The sequence below is a fragment of the Orycteropus afer genome, unplaced genomic scaffold, assembly GCF_000298275.1.
Source record: "Orycteropus afer afer isolate SDZICR_OR568_19922 unplaced genomic scaffold, OryAfe1.0 scaffold00031, whole genome shotgun sequence".
Taxonomy (NCBI): Eukaryota; Metazoa; Chordata; class Mammalia; order Tubulidentata; family Orycteropodidae; genus Orycteropus; species Orycteropus afer.
The window spans coordinates 16,844,959-16,870,020 of NW_006921618.1; the positions used below are offsets into that span (position 1 = coordinate 16,844,959).

The 25,062-nt window shown below is 40.8% G+C and overlaps 1 protein-coding gene across 1 annotated transcript in view; it reads left to right on the top strand.

The window, feature by feature from the left end:
- The first annotated feature begins 8,896 nt into the window (after positions 1-8,896).
- The window catches only part of EPB41 (erythrocyte membrane protein band 4.1), a 273,985-nt gene continuing 257,819 nt past the window's right edge, over positions 8,897-25,062 (top strand). Inside the window, exon 1 of the mRNA XM_042780280.1 lies at positions 8,897-8,985. Within this exon, the coding sequence (XP_042636214.1) occupies positions 8,897-8,985 (89 nt within the window). The remainder of the gene's footprint in view (positions 8,986-25,062) is intronic.

Genomic DNA, 25,062 nt, shown 5'->3' on the forward strand with positions numbered 1-25,062 from the left:
TTATGTACAAATTTGACTTAAAGACAGATTCAGGAATGGAACTCGTTCTGAATCCAGGGACTGCCTGTACACAATAGGTGATCACTGTATGTCATATCCCTTTTCCTCCCCAGATCTGTTAATGGCTGAATGCATGGTTTGAGGCAAGTTCTGAACACACCAGGCATGCTTCTACCCTGGGGCCTTTGCACTTGCTGGTCCTTTAGCCTGGACTGCTCTTTCTCCAAATACTTTCATGGCTCATTCTCTCATCTCCTTAAATGTTTAAATGTCACCTTCTCATAAGGTCTCTCCTCACTACCTTGTTTAAAATTGTAATCCCACTTCAACACCCTATCCTCACTCACTGCATATTTTGCTCTGTGACACATATCCAATCTCTGACATTTTGTATTTTATTTATTATTCGCTTATGGACTGTCTCCCCCATTGGAGATTTAATCTGAGGTCTGTTGGCTCTCATAGCCCTACTTTTAATCCTATTAGTAGAAACCTCTGATATATAAGCTCAGTGGTGACAGTGATTTTTATCTGTCTTGTTCAGTGTTATACCCTTTGTATCTAGAACAGTGTGTGGTACATAGTAGGTGTTCAGAAAATATTTGTGGAATGAACTAATGAATAAACGAAACCACCACTCTCTGGATATGTCACTATGCTGAGCACACACAGTAGGTTCCCAATAACTGTCTCCATGAATGAGAATGTCAGTGGTCTCATCTTCTCCATGTGCCAGATAATACTTTGGCTGGGTCAACTCTGAGGACCTTTACATGTGACATTTTCTGCTAGGGCATTGGTTTCAGTTGGAGAGCCCAAATCTTTTTTTCCAGAGCCTGAGCTATGCAGAATTTCTAGTCAGGGTTGTTTGGCTATTGAGCCCACAATGATTATTATGTCATTACTGGTAATTAGCACTTAGGCCCAGAAGATCCAGCTTTTTGTTTTTCAGCAGAAATCATAGCAGAGAGCCTTGCCAACCAGCAGGGCCTGGGCCTGGAGCAGATTCCTCTGTAATTCTCCCTACCCCAGCTCTGGGCCCATGGCTTGGGGAGACCACTACAGAGGTGCCTGAGGTGGGGGCACCTAGGTCCCTAGCTCAACTGCTGCCTTTCTCAGACAGTGTCCTGCAGTTTCTCTCCTATACTCTTGGCTCTCCAAGAATGATCTGGTGTAGAGGGGGTTCCCCATGCTACCTATGGGAGCTAAGTATAGGGTTTTCAGTGTCTAGTGGGCAGGGGCATTTGATGCTCAAGATTCATATATTGTGGGTGAAGGCAAAGCCCTGGGCTTAAGACTCAGAACTCCAGTTCAAGTCCCTGCTCAGCTGCTGATTGGTACATCACTAACTCTTGCTGGGTCTCATCTTTCTCATCTGTCAAAAAGAGCCCTCACTGGTGAGGAGAGGCAAGGTAGTATAGTAGGCAAGGACAGACTTGGGTTCTGGAGTCAGATATACCTGGCTTCCCAATTATACCCCTTCCTAGCTAGATGACAAGGAGCTCTGGTGGCACAGTGCATAAGACATAAGACATTTGGCTGCAAACCAGATCAGTGGTTCAAACCCACCACCTGCTCTGTGGAAGGAAGATAGGGAGATCTACTTCCATAAAGATATACAGCCTCGGAAACCTAATGGAGGTCCGTATGAGTCAGAATCCACTTGATGCCAGTGAGTTCGGTTTGGTTTGGTAGCTAGATGACATTGAGCAAATTCCTTAATCTCTCTGACCTCAGTTACTAAAGCTGTAAAATGCAGTTTAAATAGTACTTAACTCCATAGACTTGTTGTGTGAATTAAGTAAGAGAATGCAGGTGAAATACCTAAGTACACAGTGAATACTCTATATACATCTTTGCTGGTATCGTTATAATGACTTCCATGGAAATACAAGCAATCTGTAAAAAGAGTACCAACTGTAAAATAGAGCCAGGCGGATGTGGTTTTGAATTCTGATTAGCTGGGTGATCTTGGGCAAGGTTTTTCACTTCTCTGAGACTGTACTTGCTCATCCGTAAAATGGGAATTCTAGTCATCCCTTCCTCAAGGGGCTGAGGTGAAGATTCAGCAACATATTACACATATTACATATTATACTTGGCACAGTGCCTAGAAAGTGTGATCCCCATTTTACGGAGAAGGAAACCAAGGGAAGAGAGTAGCTTGTTTGAACTAACATAGCATCTCAGTGGTGGAGCTTTAACTTGAACTCACATTATCTTTTTTTGCCACTTCTGATAACTTCTCTACATGGGATGATGATGATTGTTATTATCATTGCCACTGGAGTCATCTATTCGCGCCAAGACCCTCAGCACCTGTACAGAGGAGGTGCTAAATAAATTTGGATGAAAAAAGGCAGGACCACTATATCCTTATTCCCAGGAAGGTTTTTGCCTTCCAGTTGAGGATTCTTTCTGCTTGGTTGATGTTGTTGTTGTTGTTATGTGCCGTCGAGTCGGCCCCGACTCATAGCGACCCCTCCTTGGGTTTCCGAGGCAGTATCACTACGGAAGTAGGATTGCCCAACCTTCCTTCCGAGGAGTGGCTGGTGGGTTTGAACCGCCAGCCTTCTGGTTAGCAGTCAAGTGCTTTAGCCACTATGCTACCAGATAGCATATTTAAAATTAAAATCACACTTGGTGCAGGTGTGGGGCTTTGAAATTTGCAGAGCCCTTCTATACCTTCCACATCATTTGATCCTTCTCACCACCCAGTGAAACAGTCTGGGTGGGCATTACCACTTCTGTTAGACTGGTGAAGAAATGTGAGCCCAGAGAGGGTGACATTCTCAGAGTCACACAGTGAGTTTACGGCAGACCAAGGCTGGAACTTATTTGTAGTCATTTCTTTCGTTTTTCCCCACTAAAACTCTCCCAGTTATTAGAAGGCTTAGAAATTGAGGCTAGCTGAATGCCACACAGGCAGCTCAGGTATTGTCCTGCCACAGCAGCTTTGGAAGGTCTTGCGCCAAGTCAGACCTGGCCATTTCTGGGTGCCCACTCTCCCTTGCTCCCCTACATCTCTCCCCCTGCTCTCTTCCTCTCCAGATGAAGGGGCCAGACTGACTTCACGAGTTTTAGAAGGGGCTCAGCTAGCTGACAGCACTGAGCCTCTCCCTATGTTTCTTGAGAGACCCTCTAGGCCTAGAGGGGCCACCCACCTGGGAGAGAGAGAGAATTAGTGGGCTAAGCTTGAGTGAGCTGAAAGCTTTGCTGGATCAGTCATTAGGCTCACTCCAGCTGGTGAGAGAAGGGGGGTGGGGAGGGGTCATGGGAGGCCAGATCCTTAGGGCCCTCCTGGAATACCCCAAGGCTAGAATCAGAAGCAGCCACTGCAGCCGTTCCCTGGATCTTGGGACAGGTGTTGTTGTTATGTGCCTTCAAGTCAAACCTGACTCACAGCGACCCCTCCTTGGGTTTCCTAGGCAAGTATCACTATGGAAGTAGACTGCCCAACCTTGGGACAGGTAGATACTGGTATTGCACATTCGTGACATTTCCAAACTGCTTTCCTGAGAGAGATGTGAAGGCAGCGTAGAGCAGAGGACCGACTTGGTTTCACCTAGCATTTTTAGACTGCAGTTTCTTCACCTGTAATTGAAGGAAATGTTTGTTTGCAGGGTTGCTGTGAGGTAAAACACAATAATGCTTTAAAGCACTTAGTATGTGCCTGACAACAGTAAATACCCAATAAGTATAGTTATTATTCTCAGTAATAATACTAAGGTCCTTTACAACTCAGACATTCCTAGGTTTTATAACTATAGAATTTAGCTTAGCCTCCTACTTTGAAGAGCAAATGTAGCTGGTCTTGGAAGAAGGTGGAGAACAGAATCCTGTAGTAGGGATCGGAAGACCTGGGTTGAATTGTGAACTCTGCCATCACTGTGTCACTTTGGGTAAGTCCCTTCCAATGTCTTGACCCATAATCCCAATCTGTTTAAAAGTTAGTGGCTTGGGCTTGATGACTTCTAAGGGTATATCCAGTTCTAATATTTTGTGAATCCAGAGGCCTAAAGAAATCGTCCCATTTGGGTCCTCTTTTACAATTTCAACTTTCTTCCCTTCTGCCTCTTGTTCCTCAGAGTACTTCTGCAGAAAGGGTGCCAACGCCAATGTAATTGCTTTAAATATATATATATGTTGCATAGTTGCATTTAGGTTTTTACGTTTACTGTGCACAGAAAACCTGTCATGCAGAGTTAATGCAATTTTTGCATGTAAAGTACATTCTATCGAGATGAAAATGTGTTCTGTGTTTTCACATATGAAGGAATGAAGGACAAGGTATTGTACAAAAGTACTGCATCTGCTGATTTTTTTTCCCTGCCTTTATCTCAAAAATGACCAGAACAGGCAGCCTTGTACTCTGTAATTTTTGAAAAATATGCTGCAGTAAATGCATACTAAAAAAATAATCCTGGGTATGATTTAGACAAAAGGAGGTTTGTCAAATATCATTTATAAAAGAGAAAAATGGAAAACTACCTAAATGTCCAGCAAAGTCAAGTAAATTATGGTTAGCCACTTGATAGTGCTGTTGAAAATCATGATGTAGATGTTCATAACACATTGTCCAGTGAAAAATGTGAGTCCCAAAGCAATATGGTGCACATTTTAACAAAGCATTCAGTTAGACCATATGAGGTTGCTGATATTTGACCTTTTTTTTTTTTTTTTTTACCTATAAAACAACAATTTCATATGGTTTAACAATACATGTAAACAGAAATATCTAAAAGGTACTAGAAATCACCCACTACAATATTGATGGTGTTTATTTCCGATGGGTGGGGTTATAGTGATGTAAAATTTTTTCTTTTTCTTTGCATTTTCTAAATTTCCTATGAACAGTTAAAGTAAAGCATGCCTAGAAAAGCATACCACTGTATGCAATTTTGATTAATCATTTATGTTTAAAAGGCCTAAAATGACTGCAATTTTATGATCATGGGCAGGATGGAAAGCTCCATTCTTCATATACTTTTTGTGTCAAAATTGGCTTTATTTAACAGTGACTGTTCAGAATACCTTGCTGGTGGGCCCAGTCTTTCAAAGCCCTTTTCATCTCTTGCCATCTCCCACAAATGGATACATGTTTTCCATGAGCCCTAGGACTGGGGCTCCAGGACAGCTGTGTTCCTAATCCACCCATGTCCCAGATTTGGGAGTGGTTCAGACTCCAACTGTTCCCTCACCGTACCTCACCCCACTTTCTCCCAATTTCATCTCTTCCAGATCATGAGTCCTCATCTCCCATGCAGGCCTCCCTGGCCTTCCCTATTGGTCATCACCTAATTTTACCATCTAATTTCATCCTTTCTGTGCAGCTGGTGTTTGCTTTTGCTGGAGCTCACTTTGCAATGGGGAAGGATTAGGACCCTTTCATGCCGTCTTTTTTTTTTATTACTGCCCTTGACTGCTCCAGGGGCTGACAAGCAGCTAGCAGGGCCTGTATTCCCTAGAAGAAATAGAAAGGGTAGTGGGGGAGATAGTGGTGGGCTCAGCTGGCAGGCGGGATAGAGATGGTCCCTAGGGACTCCATCCCAGGGTTTAGAGCATAGCACAGCCACCACCCAGATGTGAGCATGGAGCAGACAGGGCGGGGGCTGAGATTCTGCCTAGGAAATTAGCCTCAGAGATGGTCCTTGGGACTTTTACTGTTGGTACCCAACAGCAGCTTCTGCAGGATGAGCTGGTTCTGGATGTCTGGTTTAGAGAAGCCCCTTCTGAGAGGGCAAGTGGGGTAAGGGTAGATTCTTTTCCTTCAGGTTGGACATTTCTCATCCCCATAATGTGGTGGGTTTATCTATACTCAGGAAGTGAGCACTTAGTGTAACAGGTGAGGTTGTGTACCTAATTAATAACAAAAATTCATCATTGTGTGGATAGCACTTTAGTTTGCAAAACTCTTTCAACTCCGGGCTGAGAAGTAAAAGACATGACAGAAATTGAGGTTTTTCAGATTCTAAAGCCTGTGCCAACATTTCTTGGTATGGTGTTGCATGACACTGTACAGAGTGGTTACATCAGCCTTGTGTGCAGCTGTCATCTGCTAGCTTGAGATCCTTACTTTTTTCAGGGTAATTACTATTAAATGCTACATATTCCATTACATCTAACCAAGTCTCTTTAAATATGATGTGTCATTAACTAGCACTTACTGGCACTGAGATACTGATTTTCATGAATCTGAATTTACTGGGTAATGTGGTGGTGGTGGTTGTGGTACAGCTCCTGGTGGTTGATCTTCAATGACTCCTTTCATGGTATCAGGTTTCCCTGATAGGTGAAGGAGACCTGAGATACAGAGGTAGTAGGGCTAGAGCTCCCTTAAGCAAAAGCACAGCAGCATCTACGGACCTGAAGCACTTAAGAACAGATGCTTTGCCCCTAATACATTGGAAAGACTGTGGCCAAGATACCTGACCTTATTAAGCCTCAGTCTCCTTATATATAAAATAGGGATATTTCATTCACTTGTTCAACAAATACTTGAGTGTGTACTGTTCCAGGAGATGAACAAGAGGGACAAAGTCCCTGCTAGGGGGTGGAGCTAGACAATGCATAAATAAATATATAGCGGAAAATCAGGCAGAGAAAGTGCTGTGAAGCAAAATCAAAGCAGAGCAAAGGTGTGTGAGTGGCAGCTGTTTTAGATTGGATAGTCAAGTTGTCCTCAAGGGGTTTGCATGATGTTTCAAACAGATAATGCAAATAATGTGCTTGGCTCAGTGCTGACAGCAATCAAATGCTTAACAGATATATTATTTTATATCAGTTAGCCTCAGACTTCTCAGTCCATATTTTAGTCTCCAAACAGTTGTAATAATTGACACTTAAATAGCATTTACTATGAGCTAGGCATTATTCTAAGCTCTTTACATATTTTAACTCACTTAATTCTTACAATAACTCTAACCAGTAGGAACTATTATTATCCTCTTTTATGGGGTCAGCAACTCAGGCACAAGAGAGGTTAAGTACTTGACCAAGGCCAAACAATTAGGAAGGGCTGGAGGCTGAGAACTGAACCCAGCAGTTTGTTTCCAGAGGCTGTGAGGGGGCTGTGATTAGATACCAGAAGACAGTCTAACTAGCATAATGGTTTGGAGTACCGGCTCTGATGTCAGATGGCTTAGCTTCTTATCCTGGTAGATCTAAGCCTCTCTGCTTCAGATGCTTCATCTCTAAAATAGAAACACCAGAACCTATCTTACTTTATAGGTACCATGCTTAAAACAGTGCCTTCCTTCAGCTCTGTTGGGCAGCACATTCAGAGACATGCTTGACAGGGAGTGTGAAGCAGTGACCCCTGAAACTTCTGGAGAGAAATAAATTCATACCAAGGAGTTATCAGAGAGCAACTGTAAGTTCAGCTGGAGACCAGACCTCAGAAGCTAGGTCCAAGAATTTTGGTTTATGATTTTAAGGGTGCCAGGGCATGAGTGGAATTAGGAGACCCTTAGGTGAAGAGAAGGCGTTCTGGTGGTGCAGTGGTTAAAGAATTCTGCTGTTAAATAAAAGGTTGGTGGTTGGAACCCACCAGCCACTCTGGGAGAAAGATGAAGCGGTTGGCTTCCCTAAAGATTTACATCCTTGCAAACTGTATAGGGCAGTCCTACTCTGTCCTACAGGGTTGCTATGAGTCGGAATCAACTCAATGGCTGTGGGTTTTTGTTTAGGTGAAATCTTGGCATGGCCACAACACTCAGTTTCTGTTTCAGGTCTTACATAGCTGTCAGGAGAGGTAAAGTCTCCTCAAATGGCAGACTTGGAATGGTACATAGAAACAGCCAAGCTAGTAAATGTGGAAACAGGCCCAGGGAATCTGAATTACTCACCCACGGTCACTAGATGCATTAGGGGACAGACCTAGGAACTGAACCAAACCTGGGGTCGTCCGGCAGCAGCCTCTATGTGGGCTCCGTTTTCTCGGAGGCTTCCATACCTCGGCTTCTCATCGTCCTGGGTACTACCTGCCTCACTTCCACGTGGCTGCTGCTAGGGCCCGGAATACCTAGGCAATAGAGGGGGTTCGACCTGCGCGTGCGCACATGCGTCCAGCGCCTGGCTTTTTCTCCTTTTTCCGCCCCCTCCCGGCTCTTTACTGGCCTAGGGGAGGGGGGAAATGAGAGGAGCCAGAACTTGGCCACAGCCAATGGGCTGACGGGCCGCGGTCCGGCCCCCTCCTTCCCTCCGGCAACGTCCAATAGAAATTTACTACAATGTTGTGGCGAACGGAGGGGAGGGGTGCGCACAGGCGGGCTGGCTGCGGGCCGCGCCGGCCTTGCCTCGTTTAGGGAAGGCGGGAGGGCGAGCGTCAGGGCCGCTCTCTCGCACGCTCGCTCGCTCCCTCCCTTGGTCAGTGGGTTAGTCAGTCCATCAACCAGTAGCCCGCGGGCCGGCGAGCTGCAGAAGGCCCAAACTGCGGATATCAGTGCCTCCTTCTGCCATTGTTCCTCCGGCAGCTGCAGCGGCGGGCGCGGGAGCCCGGGCCCCGGAGTCACAGGTGAGGCGAGGCGGCGGTGGCGCGCGAGCCAGGGGGGCGCGGAGCTGTCCCAAAGGGAGAGTCCTGGAGGCCTCGGCGTCGTCGCAGCCTCTTTGTCTCCAGCCCCCCGCAGGCCCCGGGCCGGGGGCGCGGGTTCTACGGCCTCTGCTGAAGGGCTTGAGTGAGGACTCGGCCAGCCTGAGGAGAAAAGAGGCGGGCCGGGAGCCGCAAGGGAAAGAGGCAGGGGCGCCCCGGAGCGAGGTTAGGCTAGGGGAGCGTTTAAAAGTTAGGCTTGGGGTTTATTTTTGACGAGGGAAAATCGGTCTCCTCTGGTCTGTCAATCATTGTGCACTGGTCAGGAGCCTTAGAAGGAAACCAAATGAAGGGAATTGCAGGTTTGAGATGGTGAAGGTGTTTGGTACAGCCGCCCAGCGATTTTTTCGTGACGAGGTAGCCTGGGGTATCTGGAGGAGTCAGGCAGAATCTGAGGGGTGGAGGGAACCCCTGCAGGTCTTTTAGGCCTTCCCGCCATAGACACCTGCATCATTAAAAAAAAAAAAAAAAAAAAAATCTCCAAACCGAAGAGATCCAATTCTTTCCCTTAGTCTTCACGGTTCTGAGTGACCAAGGAGTTAAATCCGTTCTCTCAGCATCGTGACCTCCTTTTTCAGTTCGCGCATCTGTCGGCTTGGAAATGTTTCCTGCTGTTTGCCGGGATGCTTTTACCTGTAGAGAGACTGGATCTAGGCTCGCCTCAGATTCATCACCAGGCTATTATTCCTGGTGAGGTTTTGCCAAAACAGGTTTATTCTTCCCGGGAACAGGCATTCTCTTGAGAGGGAAAGTGATCTCACGTGAAACAAATTGCTGACGGATTGGTTTCTGGCCACATGATAGAGACTGTCATCCTGTTATTCCTTTAACTGTACCCTGCTATAAATGACGAGTGTGTGGAGACTTGTCGTTTTTTGGCATGTGCCGCTGATTAGGAGATACTTTTTTTTTTTTTTTTTTAAAGAGATGCCGAGGTTTTTTTAGTAGCCTGGGTGATTTCACAGCTGCTATTTTGTTCTGTTTTTAGGGAAAATTGCAAGAAATGGTGTGTCTTGGATATTATTATAGTGGCTTTATACTCTCTTGAGGATATTTGTCAGTGCTGTTGCTCATTACTATTTTCTGTATTCTCAATCCTGGCAAAATTTTAGTTGGTTTGGCCTTTTATTATGAAGTCTTTATATCTATCTATATATGTATATGTTTAGGTTTGGCATTTTAATTGTGAAGTCTTTATATCTATCTATATATGTATATGTGTAGGTTTGGCGTTTTAATTATGAAGTCTTTATATATATGTATATGTGTATGTATGTATGTTGTTGTTGTTATGTGCTGTCGAGTCGGCCCCGATTCATAGCGACCCCTCCTTGGGTTCCAAGGCAGTATCACTACAGAAGTAGATTGCCCGACCTTCCTTCCGAGGAGTGGCTGGTGGATTTGAACCGCTAGCCTTCTGGTTAGCAGTCAAATGCTTTAGGCCCTATGCTACCAGAGCCTCCTGTATGTATGTATGTATGTGTGTGTATGTATATATATATATATATATATAATAATTCTTCTGATCTCAGTTTTATTAGTGTAGCATTAACCTTTAATTTTGATAGAAACTTAATGTCTTCATTTTCCTTTTCTTTAAAAATTGGAAACAAATTCCTTGTCGACTGTAAAATTTTTGGTTTATAAGATAGTTTCTTGAAGTTTAGTAATATTGTCTATGTAAAGTACAGAACAGGATATCTAGCATACAATAAACACTCAATAAATGTCACATTTTAAAAAATGGAAATAATAACAGAACATCAGATTGCCTTGGAATCAAGGTGCTTATCCAGAGTGCTTTCTACAAGAAGCCTATAATTAAGGTAAGACTAAGAAAAAAAATAATAAAAAAAAAAAGACCAAACGCACTGCCATGGAGTTGATACTAATATAGCGACCCCCATTGGGTTTCCAAGGCTATAAATCTTTATAGAAACAGACCGCCTCATCTTTCTCCTGTGGAGCAGCTGAAGGGTTTGAACCTCTGATCTTTTGGTTAGCAACCAAACGTCTTAACCACTATACTACTAAAGGTCCTTTTAATTTAGGCATTATTCATATCTCTGGGGAAACTGAAATATATCTTTGCCACTTTTAAAAGTGAACCCACTGGCAGACCCAAGTTCAGCATGCTAACCTAATTCTTTTTTCTTCTGCTAACAAAACTATGTTTTTTCCTTGTATAATTGAGTTCAGGCATAGAAATAGAAAATTTTTTCAATTTTTAGGTCTCACCAAAATTATCTCAACATTTATACCAGTGTTTAATACTAACTAAATGTCTTATAGGCAAGCTCTTGTATAATATGGCCTCAATCTACCTTTCCAGCTTTATTCCTTGTATTCTTCAGCAAAATAGAACTCCTCAGTAATAATCCATGCTTTCTCTTTGTATCTTTGGCCATGCAGTTCCATCTATGCTTATCATATGTATTACTCCTGACTGGTTTTAATTCTGTTACATTATGTATGTTGTTATTGTTGTTGTTATGTGCCGTTATGTATGTTGTTGTTGTTGTTGTTAAGTGCCGTCGAGTCGTTTCCGACTCATAGCGACCCCATGCACAGCAGAACGAAACACTGCCCGATCCCGCGCCAGCCCCACAATCCATACTATCTATACTCGAGCCCATCATCGCAGCCACTGTATCAATCCATCTCCCTGAAGGCCTCCCCCTCTTTCGTCAACCCTTACCAAGCATGACATCCTTCTCCAGGGAATGGTCCCTTCTTACAACATGACCAAAACAGGTGAGACGAAGTCTGGCCATTCTTGCTTCCAAGGACCATTCTGGCTGCACTTCCTCCAGGACAGATCTGTTAGTTCTTTTAGCAGTCCATGGTACTTTCAGCATTCTCCACCAGCATCACAACTCAAAAGCATCAACTCTTCTTCGGTCTTCCCTATTCATTGTCCAGCTCTCACATGCATACCAGGCGATTGGAAATATCATGGCTTGTGTCAGGCACACCTTAGTCCTCAAGGAGATATCCTTGCTCCTCAGCACTTGAAACAGTTCCTTCGCAGTTGACTTCCCCAATACTACACGTCATCTAATGTCCTGACTGTTGCTTCCGTTGGCATCGATTGTAGAACCAAGCAACGTGAATTCCTTGACAGCCTCAATCTTCTCTCCATTTATTGTGATGCTGCTCATTGGTCCAGTTGTGAGGATTTTTGTTTTCTTTATGTTGAGATGTAATCCATACTGCAGACTGTATTCTTCAACCTTCATCAGTAGGTGCCTTAAGTCATCCTCACTTTAAGCAAGCAAAGTTGTATCGTCTGCATATCTCAGGTTGTTAATGATTCTTCCTTCAATCCTGTATAGATGCTTAAAAACTTTACATGGGAGCTCTGGTAGTGTAGTGCCTAAGACGTTTGACTGCTAACCAGAAAGCTGGCAGTTCAAACCCAGCAGCCATTCCTCAGAAGGAAGGTTGGGCAATCTACTTCCATAGTGATACCACCTCAGAAACCCAAGGTGGGGTTGCTATGAGTCTAATAGCAGTGAGGTTAGGTTTTAGGAAAAATGTTACATATGTTGTTAGTTTATAGTGTAGGGGGAAAGTGCCCTCATGTGGAAGGAACCTCAGGGAATTTTTGTTTTGTTGAAAATTTTCTTTGAGCTTCATTAGTATGGTCAGCTGATTGAGTTTAGTCTAAGTGGTATTTGTTAAAAAGATTTAAGTCTTAAGTGTCCTTTCAATGTGTGTAGCCCTTTAGAGGTGGATGATGGCTGGTGATAGATTAAGAAAACCTTTTAGGCTTCCATTCTACATGGAGCTAAAAGCTCTACCAATTGACAAGTTTAATGCTTGGAACTCTGGCTGTCAGCAGATAGACTAAGCCAGGAGATGAAAATCTTATCTTTTAGATGGGTCATTGCTTGCTTTCTACATCTGTTCTTATTCTCAATGGTCTGCTGTTGTTAAGGTTCCTTAATGTTTGTTAAGCACCCAAATTATATTTATTGTGTTTGAGTGGTATATATGGGGAACAAACCTATATTTTTAAGTAGGTGTACTCTCGATATAATATATGAAGTAACATGGTACAATATTTTGTATAATAATAACAAAATAATATATAAATTATTTTTTGCATATTTGAAAGCACTTTCATCTTATCTCCTTTCTTTTCTCCTTAAGAAACTCTTCTAAGGTAATATCTAAATTAACAAATGATTTTAAATGGTTCTGATCTCCTTTGAAGGAAGTGGCTATAGCATTTTGTTGAGATATATACTTCTTCCTGTTATTTGTTTTGTTAGGATTATGCCCCACATTTAAAGTTCACCAGATATTTTCTTGGTGCAGCTTCAGTTTAACATTTTGAAAATTGCAGAGTTAGTCTTCCATCTTATTCTTTCTAGCATTAATTTTAAACAAAGGTTACTATTATAAGAGATTGTGTGTTTAAGATGGCTGTTTGTCTTTCTCTTGTTATAATGAAAACTTCAGAGTTAAGCTTGTTAGGAGCCTTGCTTAAAGTCACAAGACTTTTGAATTCTCTGCGGGTACTTTGATATGCTTACCAGCAGATTGTGATTAAAATATTCGGTATGTAATTTGTGATATGAACAATAGGGCTTGCTCATATCATTTTTTGAATGTACAAATCCAATTTAATGTTGATGATCTGATTTTACAACTTTCACTGGCCTTGGGGCCATAGTTTGGATCTGAAATCCATAAGGGGGTGCATTTATACCACAGTCTGTTTCCTTGTTATCTAAGAAGCAGGCCAGCACAAGTGCTGCCAATGTATTTTTCCAAGAGTTTCATCAAGCTTCTGATTGGCCAAATGTATATTCAGGTGCAGATTCAATGCTACCTCAAAAGGACTTGTTTTTGTCCCCAGTTACTTGAACATACAATCACCTTACTTTGTTTGTGAGCTGAATAATAACTTTTTTCTTATGAGCAACTTTGCTTTTTTCTATGAATAAAGCCCCCAGAGGTGAAATGTTTTAAAAAGAGGCCTCTGAATAGATCAGTTAATGGCCTCATTTATGTAGAAATTACAGAATTATTGAAAAGTAACTGATTTATTGCATTTAACTACCTTCTATTTAGAGAAGGAGCCGTGATGTTGCAATGGTTAAGCCACCGAAGTATGGGTGATTGGAACCACTAGCAGCACTCTGTGGGAGAAAAGACCTGACAATCCGTTCCTGTAAAGATCACAGCCTAGGAAACTCTATGGGTTCTACCCTGTCATATCAGGTCACTATGAGTTGGAATCAACTCCACGGCACACAACAACAACAACAATTAGAGGAGAGCCAGATGCCAAACGTTGTTATGTGCTGTCAAGTCATCTCTGACTCATAACCACCCTTCCCTGGGTTTCTGAGGCAGTATCACTACGGAAGTAGATGGCCCAGTCTTCCTTTCCAGGAGTGGCTGGTGGGTTTGAACCGCCAACCTTCTGGATAGCAGTAAAGTGCCTTAGGCACTACATCACCAGAGCTCCCAAACATATACATAAAATTTTGTTGTTTGTTCAAATTTGTTGGTCACTGCTGGTTTACTATGTGTCCTTTATAGGAGTTGACTCATAAAATGCATTCAGTTTCAATGTTGTGTAACAAATACTCTGGCATACGCACTGGGCTAGGTTATAGATTAGTATTTTGATTGCTTTGCTGTTATTTAATGAACACACAGTGAAGGAAAAAGCAAAAAGCTGTGATAATGAGCAATATTCAGAAACTGGCGATGTTGGGAGAGTTTTGATATTTTATGTTGAGTGCAGATCTCCTTTAGAACTACCTCACTGATACTTTACTTCAATGTTGGTTTTAGGAAAGCTTAATGAGAGAATCTGATTATGTTGAAAGTCTGCTTATATAATTATTTTTACTTATAAACTATTTATTAAACCTTGTAGTGTTTGAGATATAGCAGGGATCATGGAGCTGGCGCGGGATCAGGCGGTGTTTCGTTCTGCTGTGCATGGGGTCACTATGAGTCGGAAGCGACTCGATGGCACCTAACAACAACAAGTGTTTGAGAATAATTTGGTTAGCTCTTTAAACTTTGGAGAAAAACATCATATCATGGTTTAGCAAATACAATTCAAGGAATGGCTTGAAGAGACTGTAATATCCCCATTCCATAATCTTCCTCAGTTTACTCCAAAGTCATCTTAAGTAAACATGCAATCTGAGTAAAAACTGGGTGCTTGCTATGCAAAACTCTATGTCCCCTTCCGATCATATTTCTCCTTCTTACTGTCGAGTCAGTTTGAATTCATAGTGATCCCATGTACAGCAGGACAAAACACAGCCCAGTCCTATGGTATCCTTAATCGTTGGAGGCCATTGTTACAGCCACTGTGCCAGTCTATCTCATTGAGGGTCTTCCTCTCTTTTGTTGACCCTCCACTTTACCAAGGCCATATTACTAGCTCTAAAAGTCACTTCAAGAGTCCTTGAATGGCACATAGTTAAGTGCTTGGCTGAAAGGTTGGTGGTTTGAACTTACTCAGAAGCATCTCAGGAGACAGGCCTGGCAATCTGCTTCCCAAAGGTCACAGCCTTGAAAATCCTATGGAGCAGTTCTAAACTATACACATGGATGGGATTGCTATGAGTAGGAATTAACTTGACAGCGACTAAAAACAACAAAAGTCCTTTCTATGTAGAGATTCCAGAGTCACTCTGGCATCATGCTTATTTTATTATGCTTTGCATTTATTAAAACCAATTCTCTTTTTGCAGTTATCTCTTGATTATCTCTGCATAGATTAACTGTGATGTTTATTGAATCGCTACTCTCACCCTTCCATGGTGGAGGGCTCTTTGGGTCACTGCCACCTGATTAATCTAGGGCCTCTTCTATCATTCTCAACTCTCAGGGCCATCTCTATATGTGAAGATTAAAATAGTTTCTGAGCTGTGTGGAGTGGAGCTTGAGTATGGTTGAGTCATGTTGGCAGAGTGGATAGGAAGAGGCAGCATAGTCTGATGGGACGGATAGGAAATAAGATTGGAAGAAGCAGTAGATACTCTATTAAGTATAAATAAGGATAGGAATGCCTCCATTCCTTTTTCAAAATAGGTAAAATTATAATAATAAATTATAAAGGATATAATATATATTTCTGTTCTTAATTGTGATTTATAAATGCGACTCGTCTCCTCCTTATGCCTTCTGTTCTCCACAGAAATCATCCTAATGCTAATCAGCTTTTAGTAGACCCTCTGTTTGTCTGAGTTGTATCACTGAACACAGTATTTGTTGTTGTTGTTATGTGCCGTCGAGTCGGCCCCGACTCATAGCGACCCCTCCTTGGGTTTCCGAGGCAGTATCACTACGGAAGTAGGATTGCCCAACCTTCCTTCTGAGGAGTGGCTGGTGGGTTTGAACCGCCAGCCGTCTGGTTAGCAGGCAAGTGTCTTAGCCACTATGCTCCAGAGCTCCTGAACACAGTATAGACTGAGGTATATGTGTATTATTTTGAGAAAAATCTGTATTACACTATAAAAACTTATGACATAAAAGTTTGACTTGAGAAACTCCTGGTGATTTAACTATATTAAAGCATAGGGTTATTTAAAATTGGTTTAATTTAAGCCTGTGACTCCCAAGTGTAATAGCAATGTATACTTTTGGTAATTTATGAATATATGGTATTCTACCAAGGTTCAGTTGTGATTGATATACAGCTATTACTTCGTGCTTACGTAAGTTCCTAAGTAATCCTATTAGAGCCATTTTAATACAATGATATTTTATTGGTATATCTTTGAATACATCATTTTATAAAGAAATGCCATTTTAATTTACATACCAACTATTGTTTTAATTTACTAATTTGAAGTTCCACATATATCAAGTGAATAGTGTCTCACCTTGATAATATACGTGGTGCAGATTGTTGAAATTCATCCCTTCCAATTTCTAGCCATATGGACACAGGCAGAACTGTTAAGAGCTCCTAGGATTTATGCTCTCAAATTTTACCTGCCAGCCAGCCATTTTAGTATGCGACAGGGACACAGTGAAGCTTTTTTTTTTTTGTTGCTACTAACCGCTTACTGTTTCTGGCCCTTTTTTTTCCCTCAATGATTCAGGGAATCGATACTGTTGCTAGCTCACTTACTACCTGCAGCGTACTGCTAATCTTGATGGTATTATGTAATTATATAATCCCTTGCATCGTGTCATATGATGTTGTATATATGTCCTCCCACATGTGTGTCTTTAGAGTAGTTTCTTTCCATCTGGTGTTAGAAATGAGCTCTTTATGAGGTTATTTTTAAATCTTCAAGCTTTCTGGCATCCTTAACACTTGAAATAACACAATTGCTTTTGAAGGAAAGTAAATCCACATAGTATTTTAGTAGCTCTTCCAGTGAGAATGTAAATAGTATTTTATTTTTACAATCATATCCTGTGTTCCAAACAGACAAAACATGCATTTTATGTTTAGATAGGCTCCAGATCATTTTGTTGGTTAGGAAATGATCAGTCAGTTGTTGCCAAATAGATAAAGAGAGACATGCTTAAGAGAAAGTAGGCCAAGAATAAGAAGCCTGTTAGAGGAAAGACGTTTCAAAAATACGTTATTCTCTGAAGGTTTATTGCTATCTTCTCCTGAACTCTTGCAGTGTGTTATATACCATGTATTATATATCATGTATTGTTTTATATTGCATTTTAAACTGGTATTCTCCAAAGAAATTATAAGGTTCTGATAGCTTTCATTGCCTTTTCTGCCCTTAATACTTCTCCCAAACACCAATATTGCTAGGTATGTAACATAGGGGTCACTCTTTTCTATTGGTTTTAATATCTACTGATTCTTGGGGCTGCAAATGAAGTCAGCTCTTGAAAATAAATAAATTTGGAAGATCTAAATTAGGGCTTAGGGAAGAACAGGAAGATAAGGGGTATCTTTTACTACAATAAGGCGTAGGTTTTCTCTAATTCTTGCTAAGTCTGATGTTTTACATTTTATTACTGACTTGTTCTTAAAATTAGGCATATCCATTACACCTGTTGCTGTCCAGTCTATTCTGACTCATAGTGTCCCTACAGAACAGAGTAGAATACCCCCATCAGATTCCCAAAGCTATAATCTTTCCAGAGGCAGACTGTTACATCTTTATCCTGGGTTGGTGGGTTCTAACTGCTAACTTCTGGTTAGCAGCTGATGGCTTAACCACTGTACCATGAGGGCTCCTCTAAGATTAGGAATATAGGGTTAAATTTTATTTTGTAGTGGAACATAATCGTAATAAGAATTACATTGGCATTTAGTTTGTGCTTTGCTGAGGCACTTCTGGTTTTTTTATTTTCTTTCATGGTGATGTACTTTTTTATTTTGATTATTAGGTATATATAAGGAGCCCTGGTGGTACAATGGTGAAAGTATTTGGCTGCTAACCATAAGGTGGGCAGTTGTAACCTACCAACCATTCCATGGGAGAAAGATGTGGCAGTCTGTTTCTGTAAAGATTTACAGCCTTGGAAATCCTGTGGGGCAGTTCTACTCTGTCCTATAGAGTTGCTATGAGTCAGAATTAACTAGACAGGAGTGGGTTTGGTTTTGGTGGGTAGGTATATATGATTAGTCTTTATCTTTTATTTCTTAACAACAATAGATTGATATTTCCTCTGTCCTAATAATCTTTTAATTTTTGTTAATTTCTCCAATTTAAGTGTAAAAAAGCTGATAATTCATTAAGTGCCATTCCGTCACCTAAAGACAATGCCTATATAATTAAATAACAAAAGATTGGTGTCATCTACTTAACAAAATTGATTTGATAATTCTTTTTTTTCTTCAGATGCTATTTTTGTTGACTTATTCTCATATTATTTCATCTCTAATATGATTATTAATGACACTGGTTAATAAGAAATGTTCAATATTTCATATATTGAACATTTTGGTGTTTTGTAAGATTGAAAGGCTAGCATTGGGGTGAATGATTGTATAATGATCATAGAATGATATTTTAAATAAATATACTAAATAGTACATCAGATGGCCAAAGGGCAAGTTTTATTTTTTTTAAATTTTATTTTCCTTATTTCTTCTTTGGTTGTTGTTGTTGTTGTTTGCCGTCGAGTCGGCCCCGACTCATAGCGACCCCTCCTTGGGTTTCCGAGGCAGTATCACTATGGAAGTAGGATTGCCCAACCTTCCTTCCGAGGAGTGGCTGGTGGGTTTGAACCGCCAGCCGTCTGGTTAGCAGGCAAGTGTCTTAGCCACTATGCTACCAGAGCTCCCCCCTTCTTTGGTAGTCAACCTCTAACATGGCCTCCAGTGATCCCTGCCTCCTTCATGCCCTTCTGTAATCCCAGTCCCTTGAGTGTAGGTTGAAGCTAGTGACTCACTTCTAGTGAATGTTGTTGTTGTTGTTGTTATGTGCCGTCGAGTCGAGTGTCTTAGCCACTATGCTACCAGAGCTCTAGTGAATAGGATAAGATAAAAGTAGTCAGATGTTACTCCCAAGATTAAGTTTCAAAAACACTGTGGCTTCTGTCTTGGTGCTCTCTAGCTGCCTTTTTCATTCACTTGAATTACCAGCTGCCATATTGTGAGGACACTCAGGCAGCCTATGGAAAGAAAGGCCACTGGGGCAAGAAACTTAGGTTTACTAACAATACATATAAGGAAGATTAGAAGTGGATCTTCTGATGCCTGTTAACAGCCATGTCAGTGAGCTTAAACGGGTTCTCCAGGCACAGTTAAGCCTTGAGGTGACTGTAACTGTGGTTGGCAGCTTGACTGCAACTTTCTTAGAAACCCTGAGCCAAAGATACCCAGCTAAGCCATGCCTGGATTCCTGTCCCACAGAAACTGTGAGATAATAAATGTTTATTGCTTTAAGCCACTAAGTTTTAGGGGCAATTTGTTATGAAGCAGTAGATAACTAATACACCTATCATTTATTCATACAATAAATATTTAGTGTAAATACTATTTATTAGGCACTGTTCTAGGTACTTTTAGAGCAGTAAATAAAGTAAAATAGAAAAAGTATCTGCTTTTGTGGAGCCCACATTTTAGTGGAAAGGGACAAATAAACATATATATATAAATCAGGCATAAAATACAAGGCATTAGATTTTAGTGAGGGTCAGGAAAAGCAGGATTAAGGAACAAAAAGTTGGAGAGTTGGGGTGGGGTGGATATTTTAGATGGAATGATTAGAAAGACCTCTCTGATAAGGTGACATTTGAGCAGAGACCTGAGAGGAGTAAATAGAGTGAGCCATGCAGGTATCTGGGGGAAGAACATCCCACGCAAAAGGAATAACATGTATTATAAAGATTGAATACATGTTTGATATGTTTGAGAAATACCGAGTAAACCAGCATGGCTGGATCAAAGTGATTTAAGGGTGAATGGTAGGGGCTAGGCTCAGAGAGGTTGTAGGTAGAAGAGGAAGTAGGTCATGTAGCACCTAGCTGGACATGCTAGAGACTTTGCATTTTGTTCTGAGTGAGAAGAGAATTCTTGGGAGGATTTTGAGGAGAGGACTACATGATTGATTATTTAATAAATATTAATCAAGCATCTTTAATGAGAATAGAGGCTCTGTGTCATGGAAAAACATGGAGTTATAGAGAAGGGACAAAAAAAACCTGGGTTAAAATTCTGGCTCTTCTACTGAGTTCAGAACATTTCAGTACTGTTTATTGGGGCACATATTGTATGCCAGATAAAATAATAATGCTAGTGTTTACTGATGATTTATTATGAGCTGGGCTCTGTACTTTGTGCATTACAGGTATGCTCTGGGGCTAGAATGCTGGTTTTAAATTCTAGTTGTGTCACTTATTAACACTGGTGACCTTGGACCATTTACTTCTGTACCTCACTTTCCTCATCCTTTAATATGAGGATGATATAAATAACTACCTTTTAAGGTTATTATACTGATTGAATGAATGAATCTATGAAGTATTTAGAACAGAACCTAGTATCAGATAAATGTTAGCCATTATTAAGTTTCACCACAATCCTATGGAGTAAGTGCTATTAGTCCTATTTTATATTTTAGGTAACTGAGTTTAAAGGTTAAGGTACTTGTCCAAAGTTAAACCACTGTAAGTGAAAATTGGCTTCAAAGGCAGTGTTCATTACTGCTATACCTTCACTCAGTTATGTCCGCCAGCAAGTAGGGAAGGAAAGATAGGAACCTGAGCCTTCCCCTGTTTGAGCTAATGATCTCTCAATAATTGTGGTACTCTGAAAGTATTTTCTGTGCCTCAGCTTCCTCTTCTCTAAAATGAGTATAAAAGCCAGACCAAATTCATTGCCGTTGTGTCGATTCTGACTCATAGCAACCCCTATTGGGTTTCCAAGGCTGTAAATCTTGGCCAAGGCCTCATCTTCCTGCCCCATCTTTTTCCATGGAGAGACCATGGTGTTTGAACCACCGGTCTTTTAGTTAGCAGCCAAATGCCTTAACCCCTAGACCACCAGAGGTCCTTCAAATGAGTATAAACCTACATTATAGAGAACATAAAGTAGTAACAAACAAAAACAATCCTCATACAGTTACTAGCACATGTAGGTACTCAGTAAGTGTTAATTCTCCTTTCCCTTTGGTAAAATTGACCTCATGGAGATAGGGGAGAGTAATCTTTGGTTTATGAAGAGTAATTTTTTCATCTTTATCCATATTTTTTTTTCTGCATAGATTTTTTTGGGTATCTATGCATCTATATGATTATTATATAGAGATATATATAAAATAGCTATATAGAAAACATAGTTTTGTCTAATGGTGATATTTGCGTTTGTTTCAGATTTGTACCATAACATTTTTAAGCCCACGTGTGAGTATTCTAAAACCCTTTTCACAGCAGCTCTGGCTTCATTTCCGGGTTGATAGGACACAGTTCTGTGGTTGATGTCTCCATTGTTGCTTTTATCTTTTGCAGCAGATGTGAAAGTAAACATACAGGGTTGAAAAACAGGAAGGGGTTTGGCAGATCGTTGGGAGGGTGTTTTTGAAGGGCAACTTGTACACAAGCTATTTGAAATCTGAAGTGCTTGAATCTTGGTGACTTTTAGCAGTTACATGCAAGGATATTGTACCTTGTTGTGAAGTAAATAAATGATTTTGCAGTTTAATGAATTCATGAATTTGCTATATTTTTGCTTTAATACATTTTGGAGAAGTGAGGTATTGTGTTCCCCTTTTTGCTTGAAATAGAGAACTGAAGTATACTTTTATAGTCGTCCCAATCAAGATTCTTTACTTAGAAATAATTTCTCAGTAGAGAAATGTAGAGTTTTTTTTTGTTGTTGAATATCTGTTCTAATACTTTTATACCTAAACTTCTTCAAAAGCCAAAAGTTAAGACATTTTCCTACTTTATAATCTTTGTTCTAAGGAAGGGAATTAACACTTATTGAAAGCTGTGTGTTAGGTAAGTTGCTAACTTATGTGTACTAACTAATTTAAATGTTTCCATCTTTGACATTCAATCCACTATAAGCCTTTATTACTTTGGTGAAATCCATACTTTCTTTCTGTTTTTCTCCTTTTCTTCTTAAATAATTCTCTTCTATGTTTTGCTGAATTGTTTTCTTCTGTTAATAGTATCTGAGAGAGACAGCGTAATGTAGCAGCCAATAACAATATGGGTTTTGGAGTCAGAGAGACTTGGGCTTGCGGTATGGTTCTGCTTTTGATAGGAAAAACTGCTTTCTATTTCAATAAATAAAAGCCAGTATCCTCCAGAGTTGGCTTTGGAGGGAATTTATGTACCTGTGGTGGAGTAATTGGAGCTCACAGCAAGGACTTTTGTTCCCAAAGATTCACCTTCCCCTGAGGAATCCCTTGCTGACCTCAGGGAGTGTTGCTTTCCCTTTAATTTTCTGTCCCAGAGGTGAGGCTTCTCTTAGTACTTCTGTAGTACACAGCTGAGACTAGGCTGGAACATTTAGTACTTTACTAGAGATACAAAAAGGGAAGTAAGTACAGAGTTACTAGTTTGCTTCTATGTAATCTGGCACACACAATAAAGCTTACACCTCTTTAATTTGTGGTCTTCTGTTGAGATACCTCTCTTCTTGGCCCTTAGCACATATATCTGCTTTCCAGTGGCAGAAGCCATCTTTAACTCTTCTTACCTGGGAGTGCCTCTACTATATCCAGATTGTTCTAAACTCAGAGAGGAAAGTGTAGAGGAGAAAGGATTCTATATCCTATGGTTATATTTGAGAGAGAACCCACTTACTATATGTGATCAACTCCAGGTCTCTACAACCCTTAGGGGAGACCACAGCTACTCACAGAATAACTAATTACCATTCACAGAAGAGAAACAAACAATAGAGGGATGTTGGGGTAGAGGTAGTAGGGCTTTCTATTTATTTAAAATTTATAATCTCTGATTGTAGCTCAATAATTGGCACAAAAAAGCTCTCAATAAATATTTTCTTCCTATTGTTTAAATTTTACCACCATCAGCTAAGGAGTAGAAGCTCTGGTGGCTTAGTGCCTATGGCATTTGACTGCTAACCAGAAGGCTGGCAGTTCAAACCCATCAGCCATTCCTCAGAAGGAAGGTTGGGCAATCTACTTCCGTAGTGATACCGCCTCAGAAACCCAAGGAGGGGTCGCCACGTGTTGGGTCCGACTCAACGGCACATAACAACAACAACAACAAGGAGCTGCCATTTAGTTTGTTATAATTTTATTTTAGAGTTTTACTTGAGAAGATCCTAGTACTTAAGGAGATCCAAAATTAGTCTGAGGCAGTGGGTGATAAACATAGGTTGATGTGATTTAGATGGAATATCTGGTACACTGTGTAAGCTGAATTTAAATTTTCAGGGGATGTCTTTTGTACCACAAAGCATTGATGGTAGAAGGTGATATAGATGTAGGCTATTGATACAAGGTCTCAGACCTTGCTTCTAAGACAGGAAATGTGTCATAGGGTCAAAGACAGGAAATGTGTCATAAGGTCAAAGACCTTCAGAATCACAGATCTACCTGGCTTAGAATCTTGGCTCTGATACTAATTAGCTGTGTATATTTGATTAAGTTATTTATCCTCCCTATTTCTCACTTCTTCTGTTATGTGTTGTTGTTGTTGTTGTTATGTGCCATCCTGTTATTCCTTCTGTTATGTAGATAACATTTAATGTAGCATTGAACATTAATATTTTGAATTGTTCAAAAGATTGTTGTTGTGTTGTTAGGTGCCTTCAGTTGCTTCTGACACATAGAGACCCTGTGTTTAACAAAATGCTGTCCAGTCCTGTGCTGTCCTTATAGTCATTGCTATATTTGAGCCCTTTGTTGCAACTACTGCATTAATCCATCTTGTTGAGTATCTTCCTCTTTTTGGCTGACCCTCTGCTTTAACAAGCATGATGTGTTTTTCCAGGGACTGATCCCTCCTGGTAATAAGTCCAGAGTACATGTGATGAAGTCTCACTATCCTCGCTTCTAAGGAGCATTTGTTGTTGTTTTTAGAGGCCATCAAGTTGACTCCAACTCATAGTGACCCTATGTACAACAGAACAGAACACTACCCGGTTTGTGTGCCATCCTTACAACCCTTGCTATATTTGAGCCCATCATTGCAACCACTGTGTCAATCCATCTTGTTGAGGGTCTTCCCCTTTCCCACTGACTCTCCACTTTACCAAGGGTGATAACCTTCTCTAAGGAATGGCCCCTTCTCATGACATGACCAAAGTAGGTGAGATGATGTCTGGCCATTCTCATTTCCAAGGGACATTCCAGCTGTACTTCTTCCAGGACAAATTTGTTCTTCTGGCAGTCCATGGTATTTTCAGTATTCTTCACCAACACCACAATTCAAAGGCATTAACTCATCTTTGATCTTCTTAGTTATTGTCCAGCTTCACATGAATATGAGGCGATTGAAAATACCATGGCTTGAATGAGGTCCACCTTAGTCTTGAAAGTGACATCTTTGCTCTTCAAAATGTGAAGAGGTCTTTTGCAGCAGATTTGCCTAGTGCACTATGACATCTGATTTCTTGACTGATAGTTCCATGGGTAAGGACCTTTGGTGCATAGTGGGTAAGGCATTTGGCTGTTAAGGTTAAGTGGGTTTGGCTAGTTCAAACCCACTAGCTGCTCGGTGGGAGGAAGATGTGGCAGTTTACTTCTGTAAAGATTTTCAGCCTTGAAAACCCAAGGAGGTCGCTATGAGTCAGAATCGACTCAGTAGCAGTGGGTTTGGTTTGGTTTTGGTTTGTTTCCATGGGTGATGATTGTAGATTGGGTGTAAAATGTAAAATGAAATCTCTGACAATTTCAGTGTTTTCGCCATTTATCGTGATACTGCTTTTTGGTCCAGTGCTGAGGATTTTTGTTTTCTTTATGTTGAGGTGTAATCTATACTGCAGGCTGTAGTCTTTAATATTCATCAGTAAGTGCTTGAAGTCATCTTCACTTTCAGCAAGCAAAGTTGTGTTGTCTGCTTATCACAGGTTGTTAATGAATCTT